This window comes from Uloborus diversus, chromosome 3 (assembly GCF_026930045.1).
Source record: "Uloborus diversus isolate 005 chromosome 3, Udiv.v.3.1, whole genome shotgun sequence".
Taxonomy (NCBI): Eukaryota; Metazoa; Arthropoda; class Arachnida; order Araneae; family Uloboridae; genus Uloborus; species Uloborus diversus.
In genome coordinates this window covers 68,133,703-68,151,848 of record NC_072733.1, presented here as the reverse complement: position 1 = coordinate 68,151,848, position 18,146 = coordinate 68,133,703, and the positions used below count along the sequence as shown (strand labels likewise).

General features: G+C 36.1%; 1 protein-coding gene across 1 annotated transcript in view; it reads left to right on the top strand.

Annotated features, from left to right (window-relative positions):
* The window catches only part of LOC129219203 (tripeptidyl-peptidase 2-like), a 299,058-nt gene that overhangs the window by 226,032 nt on the left and 54,880 nt on the right, over positions 1-18,146 (top strand). Inside the window, exon 25 of the mRNA XM_054853529.1 lies at positions 17,797-17,933. Coding sequence (XP_054709504.1) covers positions 17,797-17,933 — 137 coding nt within the window. The remainder of the gene's footprint in view (positions 1-17,796; positions 17,934-18,146) is intronic.

The window sequence follows — 18,146 nt, the reverse complement described above, 5'->3', positions numbered from 1 at the left end:
CCCCCCCCCTCAACGAGCATCGAGGGAGAAGCATGGCACTCTAGGAGAGAAAAATGGCACCTTTACTGCTTCTTAGAGTGTATCTTGCCCTCTCCCTCCATGTGGGGTGCATTTTTGAATACATTGGTATTCTATTTATTTTTATGATATATGAAGTCTTGGTACGTTTTTCAGATTGAATTCAGTTCTGATTAAAACTTGTCGTTTCAGGCATTTGATCACATTTCAGACTTTCCAACATAGTTAAGAAGTACATAAAATACACTGCCAGTTTAGTCATTCCGTCCGAGGACTGCAGTTTTGTGCTTTTTAGCGCTCATCAGCCCGGAATAGGAATACAGGGCTAGAATGACTGATCTGGCGGTGTATTTTATGTATTTCTGCCTTAGCCCTGGTTTAGGGCAGTTAAAAGTGTTCATGACTTCAATTCCTCTATCCAAGTTTTAACTCTCATATATACCCTTGGATTGCTCAGTAGTTTTAAATGATATTATTTACTACAGCGTGATACCAAAAATTAAGAGTGTAGGTATTTATGGATCATTTACAAGTACAGCCATAAATATTCAGTTACATTACAATCACAGAAAAATCAAATCATTTCGTAAAATGCAGGCATTTCATAAACGTTAAAAATATTTTCATCAAGAGTAAATTATTGATACGTATATATATGGTTCGACATTTGAATATCTTCTTTGAACATAAAAATCTAAAAGCACTTTTTTTTTCTTTTTTAAACAGAAACTTTTTTGGCATTATAAAGCAAAACAAATTTTTAGCGCTCTATTCATTCTACCTGATGAAAAGCTTTAGTAACAGAATTCAGAAAAAATAGAAATAAACACGTAGACACTGCATTCGTTTGTTGCAATAACACCAATGTAACATACTAACATAAACACGATATTCAAATCATGAGTCATGACATTCACACACACTCACACAGATTTCTTTTTCAAACCTTTTTTTTCCCCTTTGCTCCTCTATTTGCTATGTATATGCAGTCATTTTATTGAGAAGAAAGACATTTAGTATATCTGCTGCAAGAGTTAATTACGTCATTGCATTTTTACGTTTATCATTTTGTTTGATTCCATCATATTGCGAACAGTAAACATTTTTGGGGAAAATCCGCGAGATCACTGAGGCTACAAGCAAGTAACACCATAAATTATTTATTGCTCATGATAGTAACAGCCAGACATTACAATGTTCAAATCGGTAAACTGGACACTAAGTAGTAGTCCGTTTACTTTTGAACACAACTCTGAAAGTACTAAGCCTGTAGGAAAGCCTTAAATGTTAAAAACCAACCAAGCCAGAAAGCCAAGAAATGTTGACATTTAATCCAATTTTGTTGTCTATTCAATGTGAAAATTTAGTCGAAAAAACTACTTTGCAGCTTCAATGTCTGCCATTAAAATGGTTGAACTGAACTTATGCCTTAGTGCATGCGCAAGTGAGGCACCCTTAACAGAAAAAAAGGTTCTGCTATTGGCTACTGCGTGGGCTGATGGCACTTTCATTAACGTGAGGGTTGATGAGGGGAGCACCTCATCCTTTGAGGTGCCAGTAGGCATTAGAACCATATTTCCTAGTCTCCATTGCACCCTGAGGCTCTGTCTTTACACCTTAGGGAGAAAAAAGGCACCCATATTGTCGCGGGAGCTTTGGCCGCTAGACGGCACCCCCGCTCTGTGTTGATGTATGCTAAGGCTATCTGAGTGCGTGGCTATTCTGTTGTTCTGTTTTTGCGCTTCTGTGTACTTGTCTGTTGCTGTAACTCCGTCCAGTAATAAAACATCTATGTGCTTACATCATTAGTCTTCAATGAAATACCAAACACCCTCGCCTTCAAACCGCTCGACATGGTGTCAGAAGTCTATTCAAGTAAAAGAAAATAAGTTTTTGTTTCTATAATAGAAGACATCGAATGTAAGTACTAGTTTTGTGTTCGATTGCATCACAATGGAAGTAAATTCCAACAATAGTATTCCAATCAGAGCTCCGTCACCATTTAATTTCCAAAATTCGGCTGAATGGCCCGAATGGATTCAAGAGTTCGAGGACTTTCGGTATGCATCGGGACTTAGTGAAAAATCTGAGGTCACTCAAGTTCGCATGCTGTTGTATACAATGGGGCGGGAAGCTCGTAAAATACTTGCGTCGTTCAACCTTCCAGTTGGTGATCAAGATAAATATACAACCGTAAAAGAAAAATTTGATTCTCATTTCGTAATTCGATATAATGAGGTATATGAAAGTGCTAAATTTAATTTACGGTATCAATATGAGAACGAAACTGTTGATCAATTTGCAACTGCTTTATATTCTTTGGCAGCTCATTGCAACTTTGGTAATTCGAAAACGAGATTAATCAGACATCGTTTTGTGGTTGGATTACGTGATAAAAGTTTATCCGAAACCTTGCAATTAGATGCAAATCTAGCTCTTGAGGTCGCCATAGAAAAAGCGCGCCAAAAAGAAACTGAAAGCTCAACAACATGATCTCGCTCAATTGAATGTTAAGTCATCTAATATTGATTTTGTAAAGAAACAGCAATATGTAAATTATAAGCAATGGGTAAATAAACCGAAATCAAATAAATTTGAAAATTCTAAACAGAAAGTTGAAAACAAAACTTGTGGCTATTGCGGCGGTTCTTCACACGTTAGGAAAATGTGCCCAGCTAGTAATTCTATCTGCCATTCGTGCAATAAGAAAGGACATTTTTCAAAAGTTTGCAGGAAAAAGCTAAATAATTATAAAGCCCGTCCAAAAATTGATTCTGTTGCCGAATGTGACAGAACAGAACATGCGGAATATTCAGTTGGGGGTATATTTAGTAAAAATCGAAATTCTCTCCATGTTCAGATATTATATAATGACTATTCAGTAAAGTTTAAAGTGGATTCTGGTGCAGAAGTTTCAATTATAGGTCCAGAAACACCAGGGATTCCAAAAACGTTAAGTAAAGCCCATGAAATCTTGAAAGGGCCTGATGGCTCACAACTAAAAGTACTAGGGAAATTTTGTGCAAACTTAAAGTTCGAAAACGAAGATTCTGAACAAACACTTTTTGTAGTGGATTCAGTTTCTGAGCCCTTGTTGGGTTGGCCTGCTATAGAAGCTTTAGGCATTATCAAGATAGCCAGTTCAGTAGGAAAGTCTTGCAACGAAAAGGAACCTTATAAATCAAAATTTCCTGAATTGTTCAGCGGACTGGGTAAAATGAAGGAAACTTATCATATAGTTTTAGATTCAGATGCTACTCCCTCTAGTGTTAATGTTGCTCGCAGAGTACCATTGCCTTTAAGAAAACAAGTGAAACTCGAACTGGATAGGCTCGAGAAAATGGGGGTAATTCGTAGAATAATGCGTCCGACGAAATGGTGCGCAGCTTTAGTTCCAGTTATCAAACCAACCAGAGAAGTTAGAATCTGCGTCGATTTCACTAAACTCAATAAATACATAGCCCGTGAAAAAACCATAATGCCAACTGTGGAAGAGTCATTAGGACTACTCGGAGAAGCTAAAATATTTTCGAAACTTGACGCGAACTCTGGGTTTTTTCAAATTCCCCTGGCAGAAGAATGCCAAGATCTTACTACATTCATAACACCATTTGGAAGATTCTGTTTCACACGTCTTCCGTTCGGTATTACATCGGCTCCCGAACATTTTCAACACCGCATGCAAAGAATCTTAGAAGGGCTACCAGGAGTGGTCAATCAAACCGACGATACGCTAGTTTTTGGCAGAAATCAAAAGGAACACGACGAAAGGCTGGAAAAAGTTTTAATAAAATTATCCAAATCTGGAGTCACTCTTAATCTATCTAAATGTGTATTTTCATGCACTAGTGTAAAATTTCTTGGGCACGTCATCGATAAAGATGGTATTCGACCCGATCCTGCGAAAGTTAGTGCAATAAAGAATCTTAGTGCTCCAAGTGATATATCCGGTGTTCGAAGAATTCTAGGAATGGTAAATCACGTTGCTAGATTCATCCCTCATTTATCATCATTAACAGAACCTTTAAGGTCACTCTTAAATAAAAATGTGGAATTTCATTGGGATACTCCTCAATCAGAAGCAATGGAAGAAATAAAAAAATTAATTATTTCCCCAGTCTGCTTAGCAAAATATCATCCAGAATATGAAACTACTTTATCGGCTGATGCTTCATCCTTTGGTTTAGGCTGTGTCTTGCTCCAAAAACAACCCAATGACGAGTTAAGAGCAGTTTCGTACGCTTCAAGATCTTTAAGTGACACAGAAAAGCGTTATTCGCAAATCGAAAAGGAAGCTTTAACTGCGACCTGGGCAGCAGAACGATTTCAACAATACTTGCTAGGACTTCAGTTCACGTTAGAGACTGATCATAAGCCTCTAGTCCCTCTTTTAGGCAAGATGAACATCGAAGACCTACCACCGCGTATTCAACGTTTCAGAATCAGATTGATGCGTTTTGATTACAATATAATTTACGTTCCAGGTGACTTAATTGCAACTGCCGATACATTATCAAGATCGCCTGAAACACATAAAATGAATCACGATGAGCTGTCGGACAGGGAAGTACAAGCCTATATTAATTACATTGTAAAAACCATTCCTGCTTCTTCTGAGAAATTACAAGAAATAAAAGAAGAACTTCTGAAGGATAGCTCTTTATCTCTGGTTATCAAGTTTTGCCAAGAAGGGTGGCCAGAACACGGCAACATGCCATTTGAAGCGGGTCCATACTGGAAGAGTAAAGACGAACTGAGTTTTTCTGACGGACTACTACTAAAAGGTCCTAGGCTGGTAATTCCAAAAAAATTACAGAAAGATATATTACGCCGAATCCATGACGGACACTTAGGCATAAACAAATGTAGATCCAGAGCTAAGGAGTCGGTATGGTGGCCAGGTATCTCTCAACAAATAAAAGAAATGGTAACTTGCTGTCCGATCTGTGTCAAAACAAGAATTCAAAATAAAGAACCTTTAATTCCATCTACTCCTCCAACTCGACCTTGGGAGAAGGTATCTACAGATCTTTTTGAAGTTAGAGGTAAACACTTTCTATTAGTCACAGACTATTACTCAAGATACCCAGAAGTTTGTGAATTACGATGCTTGACTTCTTCAGCAACCATAGACAGTATCAAACCCATATTCGCCAGACATAGCATACCTGACCGTATGATTAGCGACAACGGTCCACAGTATTCATCATCAGAATTTAAATCATTTGCTGCTGACTACAGCTTTAAGCATGAAACAAGTAGTAGTCCCCGCTATCCACAGGCAAACGGCGAAGCAGAGCGAATGGTACAGACGATGAAAAACTTACTTGAAAAGTCTTCAGATTTCAACATTGCTCTACTAACCTATCGTAACACATCGGGGCCAACGGGATATAGCCCTGCTCAACTATGTATGGGACGATCTCTCCGAACTCGACTTCCAGTTCACCCTAAACAATTATGTCCAAAATGGCCAAACGGGAAAGAACATTTACAAAAAGACATTTCTCGTAAAGAAAAAGAAAAAGCGGCCTTTGATCGAAAACATGCTGCTTATGAATTGCGTCCTCTAAGCGCAGGTGAGAAAGTTTGGATTCCAGACTCCAAAACAGCGGGAATCATTGCTTCTCCGGCAAAGGCACCAAGGTCCTACAACGTCCTGACTCCCAGAGGTGAAATTCGTCGAAATCGCCAACACCTAATTCCGATGCCCGAACCAGAAGAGACCGAGGAAACAATCAATGTTACCGAGGCTGCACCAGAGGCGCTAGAAACTGTGTTTCCGGAGACTCCTCAAATTCAGGACTGTCCTACACCCAAGACTATTACCCATAAACAAACTCGTTCTGGTAGGGTTGTCAAACCACCAGAACGTTTAGATCTTTAAATCCCTTTTTCCAAACTTCGTCGGGGGGGGGGATGTCGCGGGAGCTTTGGCCGCTAGACGGCGCCCCGCTCTGTGTTGATGTATGCTAAGGCTATCTGAGTGCGTGGCTATTCTGTTGTTCTGTTTTCGGGCTTCCGTGTACTTGTCTGTTGCTGTAACTCCGTCCAGTAATAAAACATCTGTGTGCTTACATCATTAGTCTTCAATGAAATACGAAACACCCTCGCCTTCAAACCGCTCGACACATATGGCACCTATGGTTCTAGCAGTGTACAATAAGTGCTTCAATTTGTACGGTGACTATGTAGAAAAAAATTTTAGTGGCCTTTTCAGATGTACAATGAAGCACCATTTATACATTTATCTTTTATATGTTATTATCAATCATACGTTTTTTAAATTGGTCCCTGCAGAGTCTAATACACATTAAACTATACCTATTACACATTTTTTCATTTGTACGCTTTTTTCATACAGTCCCTTCAAAAACGTAAAAATGGTGCTTCGCTGTATATGGTTTTTTCTTTTCCTTGTACTTATGTTTTTTTTTAATTTTAAAACATTCCTTAATTTCTGAATAGCCCTTATAGATATTATTAGTTGAAATTCTTAGTTATAAGTTGAAAGATGTTATAAGTATTTTCCACCTCTCCATTCTTACCCTATTAAAGATGATGTTCTCTGTTTAAAAAGCAAGAACTGAAACACCATTTTCAAATGCATTTGTCCCTTTACAATAATACTGTGCTTGACATTCCAAAGTAAGTGTTCAAAGGTTATAAGCACATAACAATTCTTGACACTCTTCAGTATTTTCATAAATTTATCTTCTCCCCCTTCCCAGTTGTCTTGTTGTTGTAATATAGCCCCTCCGAAAACTTGCTTTCCTCAAAAGCAATATATTATTATATAGGAAGGAACAAGGGAGCTTTGAAAAATCAAAGGCACATTAGAAAAGGATAATGAATAAACAGGGTGTGGCAAATCAACTTCCCATACTTGGAGAAAGTGCTGTGTGAGCTGTGATGGGAAGACAATTGTGGAAGTGGTGTCGATAGATTGCCGTGCTAGCAATGGCATGATGCAGTAAGGATTGGCATATGCTGAGGAGTAGTATGTTCATAATGGTGGTTTTGTGGTTACTACTCAGAAAGAATTTCGCTTATGGTTTGAATTTAGCCAACATGATTCTATTCCAGAAAGAAAAAATTCATGTTTGGGTTTCAAACTTTAAAACTTCAGGTACTGCACTTAAAACAAAAATTGCTGGCCAGCCTCAAACCACTACAGCACTGAAAAATTTAGCGCATGTGAGTGTCCATCCCAAAGTGTTTAGCCCAAAAACATGCAGCTACCCAGCCATTTTCTAATGGGAATGTAAGAAAAATTCTGCTTGGTGATTTTCACAAAGTGAATAGTTTTTCTATCAAACAGGATTCAGGGGTCTGGCTAGAGGAAATTCGGGTCCGTTAACGGACCCTTCACAAAAATCTAATCAAACAAAATGGACCTTTCACAAACTCCGGATCAACCAAAATGGACCTTTCACATAATCCCGATCAACCAAAACGGACCCTTCACAAAATTGTGATAAACAAAAATGGATCTTTCACAAATTGTTTATTGAAAGCTTTTCAAAATGAAGTGGTTGCTTGGTGAGTAAAAATCTTCTCGCCAAAAAAGATAAACAATTTAAAGGATCTATCCATATTTCTGAGGAGTTGAAGGTGGGAGGAGGTTCTAATGGAAGTGGGTGTGATGAAAGAGGAGAAGAGGGAGGATGATAGTTTGGCATATACTTGGCGGGCAAACTAGATATCATAACTTTTTAAGACTGATGGTTTTTGGGTTTAGGATGTGTGAAGGCCTTCTTTTTTGTGCGGAAAAGTGAAAGGTTTTCTTGGCGGGGAAATTTTTACAACAGGGTTGTTTTTGATGAGATTGAATTGTCTTAATAAGCCTGGAACTCATTTTAATGAAGAAGTTTCCTATAGTTAAAGGTACTCCTGAATTCATGCAGGCGGGTGGTAATGCCGGTGAGCATTTGTTATTCTAACAAAAGAGTAATCTCAAAATTCAGGACAGTTGAGACCAATATGTAAAAAAAATCAAATTGTTGCTGCAATTGATGATTGTAATTAATTTTTTATAGCACGTATGAGGCAGTGAGAAGCAAAGGGATGCAGGTGAACTTTTGAAGTTCCTTATAAAATCGTTTAAATTTCAGATCTTAGGTAGGCTTTCATTGATTTTTTTTTTCTAAATCATGTTGTATGGCAGTGCCCACCAGAGCTACTAGCACCATCTCTTGCCCCAAATTAGAGGAGACGTTTCCCTGTTTTTTGCACTGGTTATAGCCAAAATTTTAATTTTGGCACTTGTTTCCCTTTACTTCTCATTGCTTCAAATGCATTCGTAATTACACTTAAAATCAACTTTAACAACAGAGCAAGTGAGTGATTAAGGAAATGGAAAAAGTAAAAACATGTTGCACAAAAATGCAATTTATCACGCCAGCTAGAGATGAAAATATTATTTTGTAGTTTTTGTGCTACTTTTATTTATTGATATTCTATTAATTTGTAATTTCGAAGCCAAACTTTAACATTAATAGATAGATTTTGGTAGTCTCATGGAAAAAGAAATGTACATTTGAAAAAACAATAAATAGTTTTTACATAAGTTAAGTTGAAAACTCGGTAATTAAAAGATATTTATTATTTTCAACTGATACTGAAAATACCGGTATTTTACCTCAGCAAACACCGGTATTACAAAACTGAAAAATATCCCGAAATACCGGTATTAGGTGTACCTGTATCCCGGTATTGCAGTCACTAGTCATATTATTTCAAAACTTCTTACGCTGACATAAAGCTATAAAAATATGCTATTGAATATCCATTTTCATGTTTTACATGCATTTCTGTTTATGCTGAAATGACTCAGGACTCACCACCGTGTAGGCCTGTTATATCAAATTTTCCGGGGGGGGGGTTGAAGGGTGCAATTTCAATGGAAGTTTTAACGGAAAACAGCAAAAATCACTCCCACCCAAATGTAAATACATTTATTTCTCAAAGCCATGGTGGGGGGCAATAAACCACCCCCGGGCCCCCTAAATGATGGGCCTAATCAGTTAGCGATGGCAGCAAGTCGAGTCCAGCCTTCGTGTCATATGTTCTTGATCCAATTGTTATTTACTATGAAAACCTACTGGGTTTTCATAGTATGAAAACCTTCTGGGTTTTCATGCTTGCAACAGTTTCTTGCAGCCTCTGTCACAAGTTTTGCACATTTCTCTACCGATTTAGTGTGGTATCAAACATTCAAGCTATGGCAGGGTTTTGACTTTCAATGAAATTCAAAATCTTCTTTTGCCATATTTCACAACAATGGTGGTGGTATCAGCTTACACTTGAGCCAATCAATAAGTTCAGGATAATGTGCGGCTTGAAATTAATGAATGCTTGAAGAATCCTGGCGGCTCATTTGAGACTTTCAGTATTCGCCTGTAGCCTAATTCTCGAATGTGCTGTGTGTAGCCCAATATTATGGCCTCATCATATTCTCTGGTTGACAAAAGAACGAGTTTCAATGAATGACGGGATCAAGGATTTCTTTTAATGTTATTCGGTAAGTGTCTTGCTGTTTGAATGACCTTTAGTATATGCTTCGGGACATATTTCACGGTGTACTGCATCTTAATATCAAACCAAACAGGAGCATAGGTCTAGGTCTTTACTATAATTTTTCCTGTACGCTTGTCAGACTAATTTGGGAAATATTAAGTCCTAACACCCAGTTAGCATAGTTAACCATTGGGAATAACTGAGGAGTCTGGGATTGTTAACCAATTCTGGATCACTTGTTGAAATGTGCTCGGAGTATGGAAATTTCAACGAAACGGTGAAATTTCGGTGCCATACTCAGTCAGTAGAGGGATGTATAAAACTTGTGACAGAGACTGGTGGAAAAGTTTGCGGGCATGAAAACCCAGATGATTTATTAAGTAGACAACATTCAGATCAAGAACTTAGATGAAAAATTTGATACTAAGTCGGAATTTAAAGAACTTAAACACAAAAATCACACACAAATTAGTTGGTTGCTTGGGTATGGCATTTGCGTGGGGGAAGACGAGGGAGATAACTCGACTTACTTCTACCTCCACATGGTGAGTCCTGAGACATTGTAACGAGGAATGTGCCGGATTGTAAAAAAAGTAGATTCGTGGATACGGGTGCAAATCATTAATGTCAAGATCCGCGGATGCGGATACAGACCTCAATTTTTTTTACCCAAATCAACTACCCAAGTGTAAAATTTGCTAGGGAAGGCATTCCTGTCAGGGTAATGGCTGTTTCTTCAAAAAATGTCATCTACGGCGAAAATATAATCAAGACTATAATTTACTCTTTAAAGAAATCTCCGGTTAAATTGAAGGAGAGTTGGAAGGAATGGGTCAGCTTTGCATTAATGCTTAGATAGAATGTGAAAAGTTATTTTTAACTTGCTCGTTAGATGTAGGATACAGGAGCAAGAGTGTAAAGCTGCTTCTGGACATGCTCGAAATATTTTTTTGCATTTTATTTTAGCATAAATGCAGCGCTGGCCCATTCCAACCAACTTACCCCGACCAACGAAATAATAGAGCCCAGAACACCTTTACAATCAGTAAATAGTAGGGCTCGACTAATGGCCTTTTTTGGCCGATGGGCCAATGCCGATTGTTGGCCGATTGTTCAAAGACGGCCGATGGCCGATTGCCGATTGTTTTCCTCCAAATGGCCAATTGCCGATGGCCAATGCTGTTGGCCGATGGCAAAAAAAAAGAAAAAAAGAATCTAACAGAAATAAAATTCATAAGATTGTCAGGGATTTAAAGGATCATTGATTCATTTCACTTTACTTCCTTTCTACGAATAAGGAATTAAAATCCCTCCGCCCCCCCCCCCCCCCAAAAAAATCAGATTTCGATCTAGATTTTTATTTTACGATCATCCAATTTAAACTTCACAAGTTTTTTCGGCGCATATGTACATGCATATGTACCTAAGAACATATAGATGACCGAAATATCCATTTTGAACGCCTCCTTAATTAATTATCGCAAATTCTCTTGTGATGTCTTCATGGGCGTAAACTTACGTCACTCAAAAAGTTATGAAATAGTAAGTTGAAAACTCATACGTACGTAGTATGATCTAAAAGTTCGAGTGCAAGTTGTATAAAACCTTACCCTGAATAGTTCACATTACCGAAGCACATCTATCTACAAAAAAATCACCTTGAACGACTATGTACTTCTGCCAATGTTCGTATAGCTTTTAGAAGCACTCCTGGAAGACATTTTTCACAACCTCCTGTAAGGCCTCTTGCGTTGCTGCTTTAACTTCATCGTGGGGAAGAAGGCAACTTTCATGTTGAGGATGCACGGTTCGATTGGTCAATACTCTGATATGGCAAACAAATAACATAACGTTTCGTCGGACTTAGCTCCGTGTGACTTTTACCTGTTCCCAGCAAAAAAAAAAAAAATTTGCATGGACGCCGCTATCTTCCGCCAGGAGAAGATAAAGCTGCATCATAGAAGGTAGCGAAAAATGGCTTCCAGGAGAGTTTCCAAAAGTTATATGAACACTGGCAGAAGTACATAGTCCCTCAAGGTAACCTTTTGAAGGTGGATGTGCTTCTGTAATGTGAACTATTCTAGGTAAGGTTTTATACAGCTTGTCCCCAAACTTTTGATCGTACTACGTACAATCTGTATAAGGTGTAGTTATGCTTCTCCTTTTTTGACTGCTGTATGATGGAAGACAAAGAACAACAGCCAAAAAAAAAAGTAAGAAAACAAAGAGACTGTTTAATAACCAATTGATTTTTTTTAAATTGAACAAATAACTAAGATTTCAGTAACATTGTAATAATGTATGGATTTAGGTAAACTAAACATAGTTAAAAAACATTAAATTATATTGTTTAATCATTTTAAAAAATTAAGACTAATACTATGAAACCGTTAACAAATTACGCAATTAAAGTGGAAAGATTGCACGTAGACATTTTTTAGTTATCAAATTAAACAAAAAAGGTAACAGATAAATTACAATATTAAATCATAATAGGAATATTTTTATACTTATGAATAGAAAAGTTTGCATTTTTCATAAAATGTATAACTGACATAAATTTTGCGGAAAAAAGAAATAGCCATGAAAAGAGCGAGGTTCTTAAAACGTAGCTACAATAAACAAACTCAATATTTACACCAAGTTAATAACTGAATACATATATTACTTGATCTGATGTTTGTACACGTAATATTGAACAATTTGATCGTTTAATCTTCTATGAAGCACTACAAACAAGTTCAAATTAAAGTCTTCAATTTAACAATAATTTTTTGAAATTTAATAAATTGCATAATAGAAAATCCTTGAAACTTTTCTATAACATATTATTAAACATATGATGAAAACGAAAATAACTTATTCATTGATTTTATATAAATACATAAAAGTAGTTACTTACAACAGAAAAAAAAAATCGATCGCTACTAATGATGCAAAAAAGATGGCGATTTACAAAATATAGGTGAAACAAGTATAAGAAATACACAAAATGACATTTCTTGACCAAAATAAATAATCGCTAAATATTTAAGAAAGCTTGAAACGACGAGGGTGGGTTAGAGGTGTCACCCTCTGATTTTGGAGTAACTCACAACGTTAAACTTCGGCCCCAACTTCGGTTTAATTTTTTTTAGTACAGAACCGTTACCACCAACGCCTCGGAAGAGTTTCTGAATCTACTCCAGCATTTCCGAAGAAAAAATTCATAAGTCCCTTTGTTTTCCGAATTAGGTCACCATTCAAAACGTCTTTAATCAATTTCTTACATTAATGCTCTAAATTCTTCCTAAACAATAGATAAAGCTTGAAAAAAAATCTCTAATTTTATGAATGGTGTTAGTTTTAAACAACTTAGGACTACAACTAGAATTTAATTTCAGAAATTGAGGTAGTGGGAAGAGGGGCACGCAAGTGTTCTCGGAAATACAAAAAATAGTCGTAAAAAATAGAGTTCAAAATAATCATAAACATTGAGCAAAAAAACCCTTTGAAAAGTTGCACCCGAGTTTGTTTTGACGTGCAGTGGCAGATTTAAAATATAGCAAATGTTGCAATTGCGCGAGAGGCCCCATAACCATAGGGGCACCATAGGAGTTACAAAAATGCTTATGATAAATGTTTTACAACTTCTGTGATAGAGAAATTGGGCCCCAAAATGTATTTCGACGGGCCCCAAACTTGTAGCTCCGCCGAAGCGATACAGAAAATACTGCATTACTGTGGTTCATATTACAAACATCGAAAAATGAAAAATTACCGTCTGTTCAACGGGAATCTAACAAAAGGAAACAAAACTGGTTTCGCCTTCTCATATTTGTTTCCATGGTCTCCAATTCTGCAATATATCACCAAATGATCGTCAGTCTGAGACGCTATATTAGTTTTGCATTGAAATAAGTAATTAATAGCCACAAAAAATCAGTTAATAGGCTTTTTAGAACACCCGATCGAAAACAAAAAGGGAAGTGCACAACTGTAACGTGCGCATATCCCACATGCAAAAATTTAGCCTTCTACAACTTACCATTTTTGAGTTGTGACTTATAAGAGATATATACGTACATCCCAGCCGCAAGAAACAGCGCAATAATTAACTTGTTTGGTACCTGAATGCAGTATTAAAAACTCTTTCAGGGGTGACTAAAATAGAAATTCATACTGAAATTTAAGTAAACAATTTTGTTTGAAAACAATAACTCCCTTTACTTTGTATTAAAAAGTAAAACAACAAAGGTCCTTTTATTTTTTCAAAAACATCGGCCAATTCCATCTGCTTTTCGATGTTTTTAAGGCCGATGGGCCGATGTTTCCTGCAAGTTAGCATCGGCAGCCCATGCCGATGCCGATGGCTAAATTGTTGAACCATCGGCGCCGATGCATCGGTCGAGTCCTAGTAAATAGAGAATTTAGTATCACTTTTTTGGAAGGATGCCTAGAAAAACCAAAATGAAGAATAACACAAACCCCAAATACATAACAAAAACCAATATTAAATTTAAAAAATAATAATGATTTTAATTCTGAAATTTTGAATTCAGGTTCAATTTTGTAGTTGCAACTGGACTCTACACTTTGGGGTTATTGTTTCTAAAAACAGCTCCTGTCGCACCAAGCTTGCCCCTCCTCTTAGGCCGTTACGTGTGTATGGTCGTGTGTGTGGGGGGGGGCTTGTGTGTATGCACTTACACACAATATGTGGGGGCATGTGTGTGAGTGCGCTTGTGTGTAGGACAGAAACGCCATCATCCAAAAGAAACGAATTCCGGGTGACAGTTCTCAGGACCACAGGAGCCGGTGGGCGTGGTGCTGCTGAGGCCCCTGGTCCAAATTGAAAAAGGAACCAACCTCAAAGACGGTCAAGTGAGAACAATAATCAATCGTGATTGCTCAAAAAAAAAAATGTCCCCAAGGGCTGACCTCATTTGAAGATGAACTGACAGCAGATAGAAATGAATCATCGAGTTCTTTTGTCTTGTTTTCCGACTATGAAATCGCTACCAATCACGTGTTTATAGGCTTAGAATTGCATTTAGAATTTACTTAACAAGATATAGCTCCTATTGTACATAACTTGGAAGTTCCAAATAAAATAAAAAGCAGAAAATTTTTTCTTTCAATTAGCTTCAATGTTTTTAACATACGAGTAAGTTTTGACTACCATAATTGTGAAAAACGTTAAATCGGCTTTTAATTAATCTCTCCGGTAATTAAAGTTCTACAAAACGAGGTTAGTCTAAGCACACTTTCGATCAAGTCAGTTTTTGAATGAAAAGAAGAACTATCAAAATCAGTTTATCTCTTTAGGAACTACGATTCCACAAATAGACACACATAGACACATTTTTAAAACTTATTATCCCTTCTTTTTTGTGACGAGGGGTACAAATTGGCCTCAGAAATGATACCTTATAGTTTAAATAGGGAATGAAACGTAACTGAAACGGAATTTAAGTCTTTTATTCAAATATTTAAGAACTTTTAGAATAGAAAAGATTCCTCAAAAAAGTAACGGATACAGATCTTTATTTTCCCTCGGATATTTGCGGATACGGATTTGGATATCCGAAACATCACTAATTCTAACCTAATGGAAAAATAAACAAAGTATTAAATGGATTTATAATATTCATTGAAAGCCAAAGCCCTGCCAAAACTTGAATATTTGATACCACACTCAATCGGCAGAGAGATGAGCAAAACTTGTGACAGAGGCTGAAGGAAAATATCGCAAAGCGTGAAAACCGAGAAGGTTTTCATAGTAAATAACACTCAAATCTAGAACTTTTGATACAAATTTAGAATTTAAAAAACTTCAGCTTGGATGTTCAACTTTGGATGTCAAAATGAATGACATCCAAATTGGTTGGTTGATTGTGTAGGGTGTTGAGTGGGACTCGATTTGCTGCCAACGCCACATGATTATGCCTGTCAATTAGAGGGTCAGAGGTGGTTTATTGCCCCCCACCACAGCTTTGAGAAATAAATGTATTTACATTTGGGTGGGTGTGATTTTTGCTGTTTTCCGTTGAAACTTCTATTGAATTTGCACTCTTAGACCCCCCCCCTGGAAAATTTAAAATGAAGGGCCTGCACATGGTGAGTCCCGAGTCATTTCAGCATAGGAAAAATGTATGTAAAACATTAGAAGGGATGCTTAATATTATATTTTTATTGCTTTATGTCAGCTTAAGAGTTTTATATGACTTTTACTTTAAAAATGGTATTTTAAGGCTTTCTGAACGAAATCAAATGATCGACAATGTGCCCACAAGTTTTTTCTATACATTTGGGTAACTTCAAAGTGCATTTTTTATATTGTTAGAAAAAAGTAAATTATTTTTTGAAAAAAAATTACATTTTTAAAAAAATGCCAATTTTTTTTTCCCCCTCAACTTGAGGGCTTTTTCAAAAATTATTTATAATTTTTTTAATTAGTTTTCCCGTTATTAGGATACCAATGTGCAAATTTTCCGCACTATTAGAAATTGAGAAGAAAAAAAGTGTTTTTCGACCTGCCCTAATGTGCAGTAGTGTTCAGAATTATAAGGACAGCAGAAAATTGTACAGAAAAAAGTTATTTCTGGAATAATTTAGTGCAATTTATACACAAAGTGCCTTTTTATGCTAGAAATCGTTGTGGAAACAGAATATTTGAAAATATATAAAATATAAATGTTTTGCCGTGATTAATAAAAAAAGTTACGGTTAAAGCTGGACAAAATTAATGGGACAACGAGCATTTTGACCTGAAAAACCCTAGTAATCAATAATTTCCCCCCTTTTTTTCAGTTACCATCATCAGTCTTGATGTTACGGAAGTTGAAGAATGCTCTTGAAAAATTTTACCCTGGCTTTTTTTATGGAGAAAATAATTCTTGCTTGTTTCAACATTGAATGCCATTTTTTCATACTTCAGATGCCAAATGCCTGACAAAGTTGCCATTAAACTTAGATCAAGCCTTTTGTCGAGCCAGTACAGCAATTTCACAGAATAAGCATTAAACAATGATTTTGAGGCTTAAGAAACATGCAATTAGGCATTATCCTGCTGGTACAAATTGTTTAAAATAGTAATTAACGGTGTTTTTGGTTTTAAAAAATACTGCTCAGCGCATCAACATCACTCAAAATTCATTTTGCCATGCACAAAAAATATTGATATAGTTTCCGTCCGTAGCAAAACTTCCACAGACCATTACTGAGCCGCCTCCAAATATATGCATTGAGATTTTTTTTCCCTTCACAGAGATCGTACCAGAGGCAGAAAAAAACCATCTAGTCCATCTTTATTAAACTTTTTCGCATCAAAAAAGATTATATTGTCACACTTTTTACCCATAAGCATGTATTTTTGGCAACGCTCAATCCTTGATCTCTTATGAATTTTTTTAGAAATGGTCGTGACGTAAATTTCACACCATGAAACTTTTTCTTTTTTTTGTAAAACATGTTGAGCAGTTCTAGAACTGCATTGTAACTTGTATTCTCATCTAATATGTCTTGGTGTTTGATTTTTGGAGCGAGCTCGTCTCTCATTATCATGTTTTTCATGACATACAGAAACAGAAGATTTCCTACCTGTTTGTTTTTGTGGTCCTTATTTTCTGGGAGTTCGAGAAAGCTCTAAATGACCCATCTTTATCTATTCAGATTTGTTGCTATTTGACGTACAGTAAGTTGTAAAGTTTTTCAAGCAACCACTTTCGTTTTCTCAAATTCTTTAAGTTTAGTATTTAACAGCATGACTAAATATAGAATGTAACATCCCCAATCGTTTACTGAACATTTATATTGATATGTAGTGCAGTGTGCGGAATAAAAAACGAGCAAATTTTGCTTTTTAGAGCACAAAAATCTAATTGTCCTTATAATTTTGTCCGAATAAAACAGGGATGTATAAATTCAAACTTTATTATATGAATATAAAATTTCTATGTGTTTCTAATAAAAGTACTAAAAAAGTGTCTTTTACCATTAGTTTCTAGTCATAAAATTTGCATACCTTTCTGACCAAATGCAGCCAATTTCTGGGGATTTTCTTTTGTCCTTATAATTTTGACCACCACTGTATGACATGAAAAAATTCATGAAAACTATCCTCAAAAATTTGCAATGATATAGTTATACTGAATTTATATTATTTTATTGTTGATCTCTCGTTGCATATATTTTTAGTGTTTAGGACATCACATTAATATTTATGAAAGTCTCTTTATGATTTGTTTAAAAGTCTATTTTGTTTGAAAATATTTTTAGGATATATTCCCTTTAAAGTACATTGTACCTGAATTACCAAAAAAGGCACCTAGCCCTAAACATGGAACAGAAGAAAAGACTTTAGAGGAAGAATTTGTTGAGGAAGTAAAACAATTAAAACTTTCATGGTTGGCCAAGTATGTAATTGTCTTTCTAAAAATAAGTGAAAACTTATATGTAAATATTTTTTTCTTTCCCTTTCTAACAATTAAAAGTTAAATGTTTCTGTTGAATTTAAAATTATTGATGTTATTTCTTATGTGTTTCTGTTGGTTGTGTGCTCTTTCATTACCTTTTTGTTGATTTTAACAACTGTATCTATAGATTAATCTTTAATTGAACTTACAAGT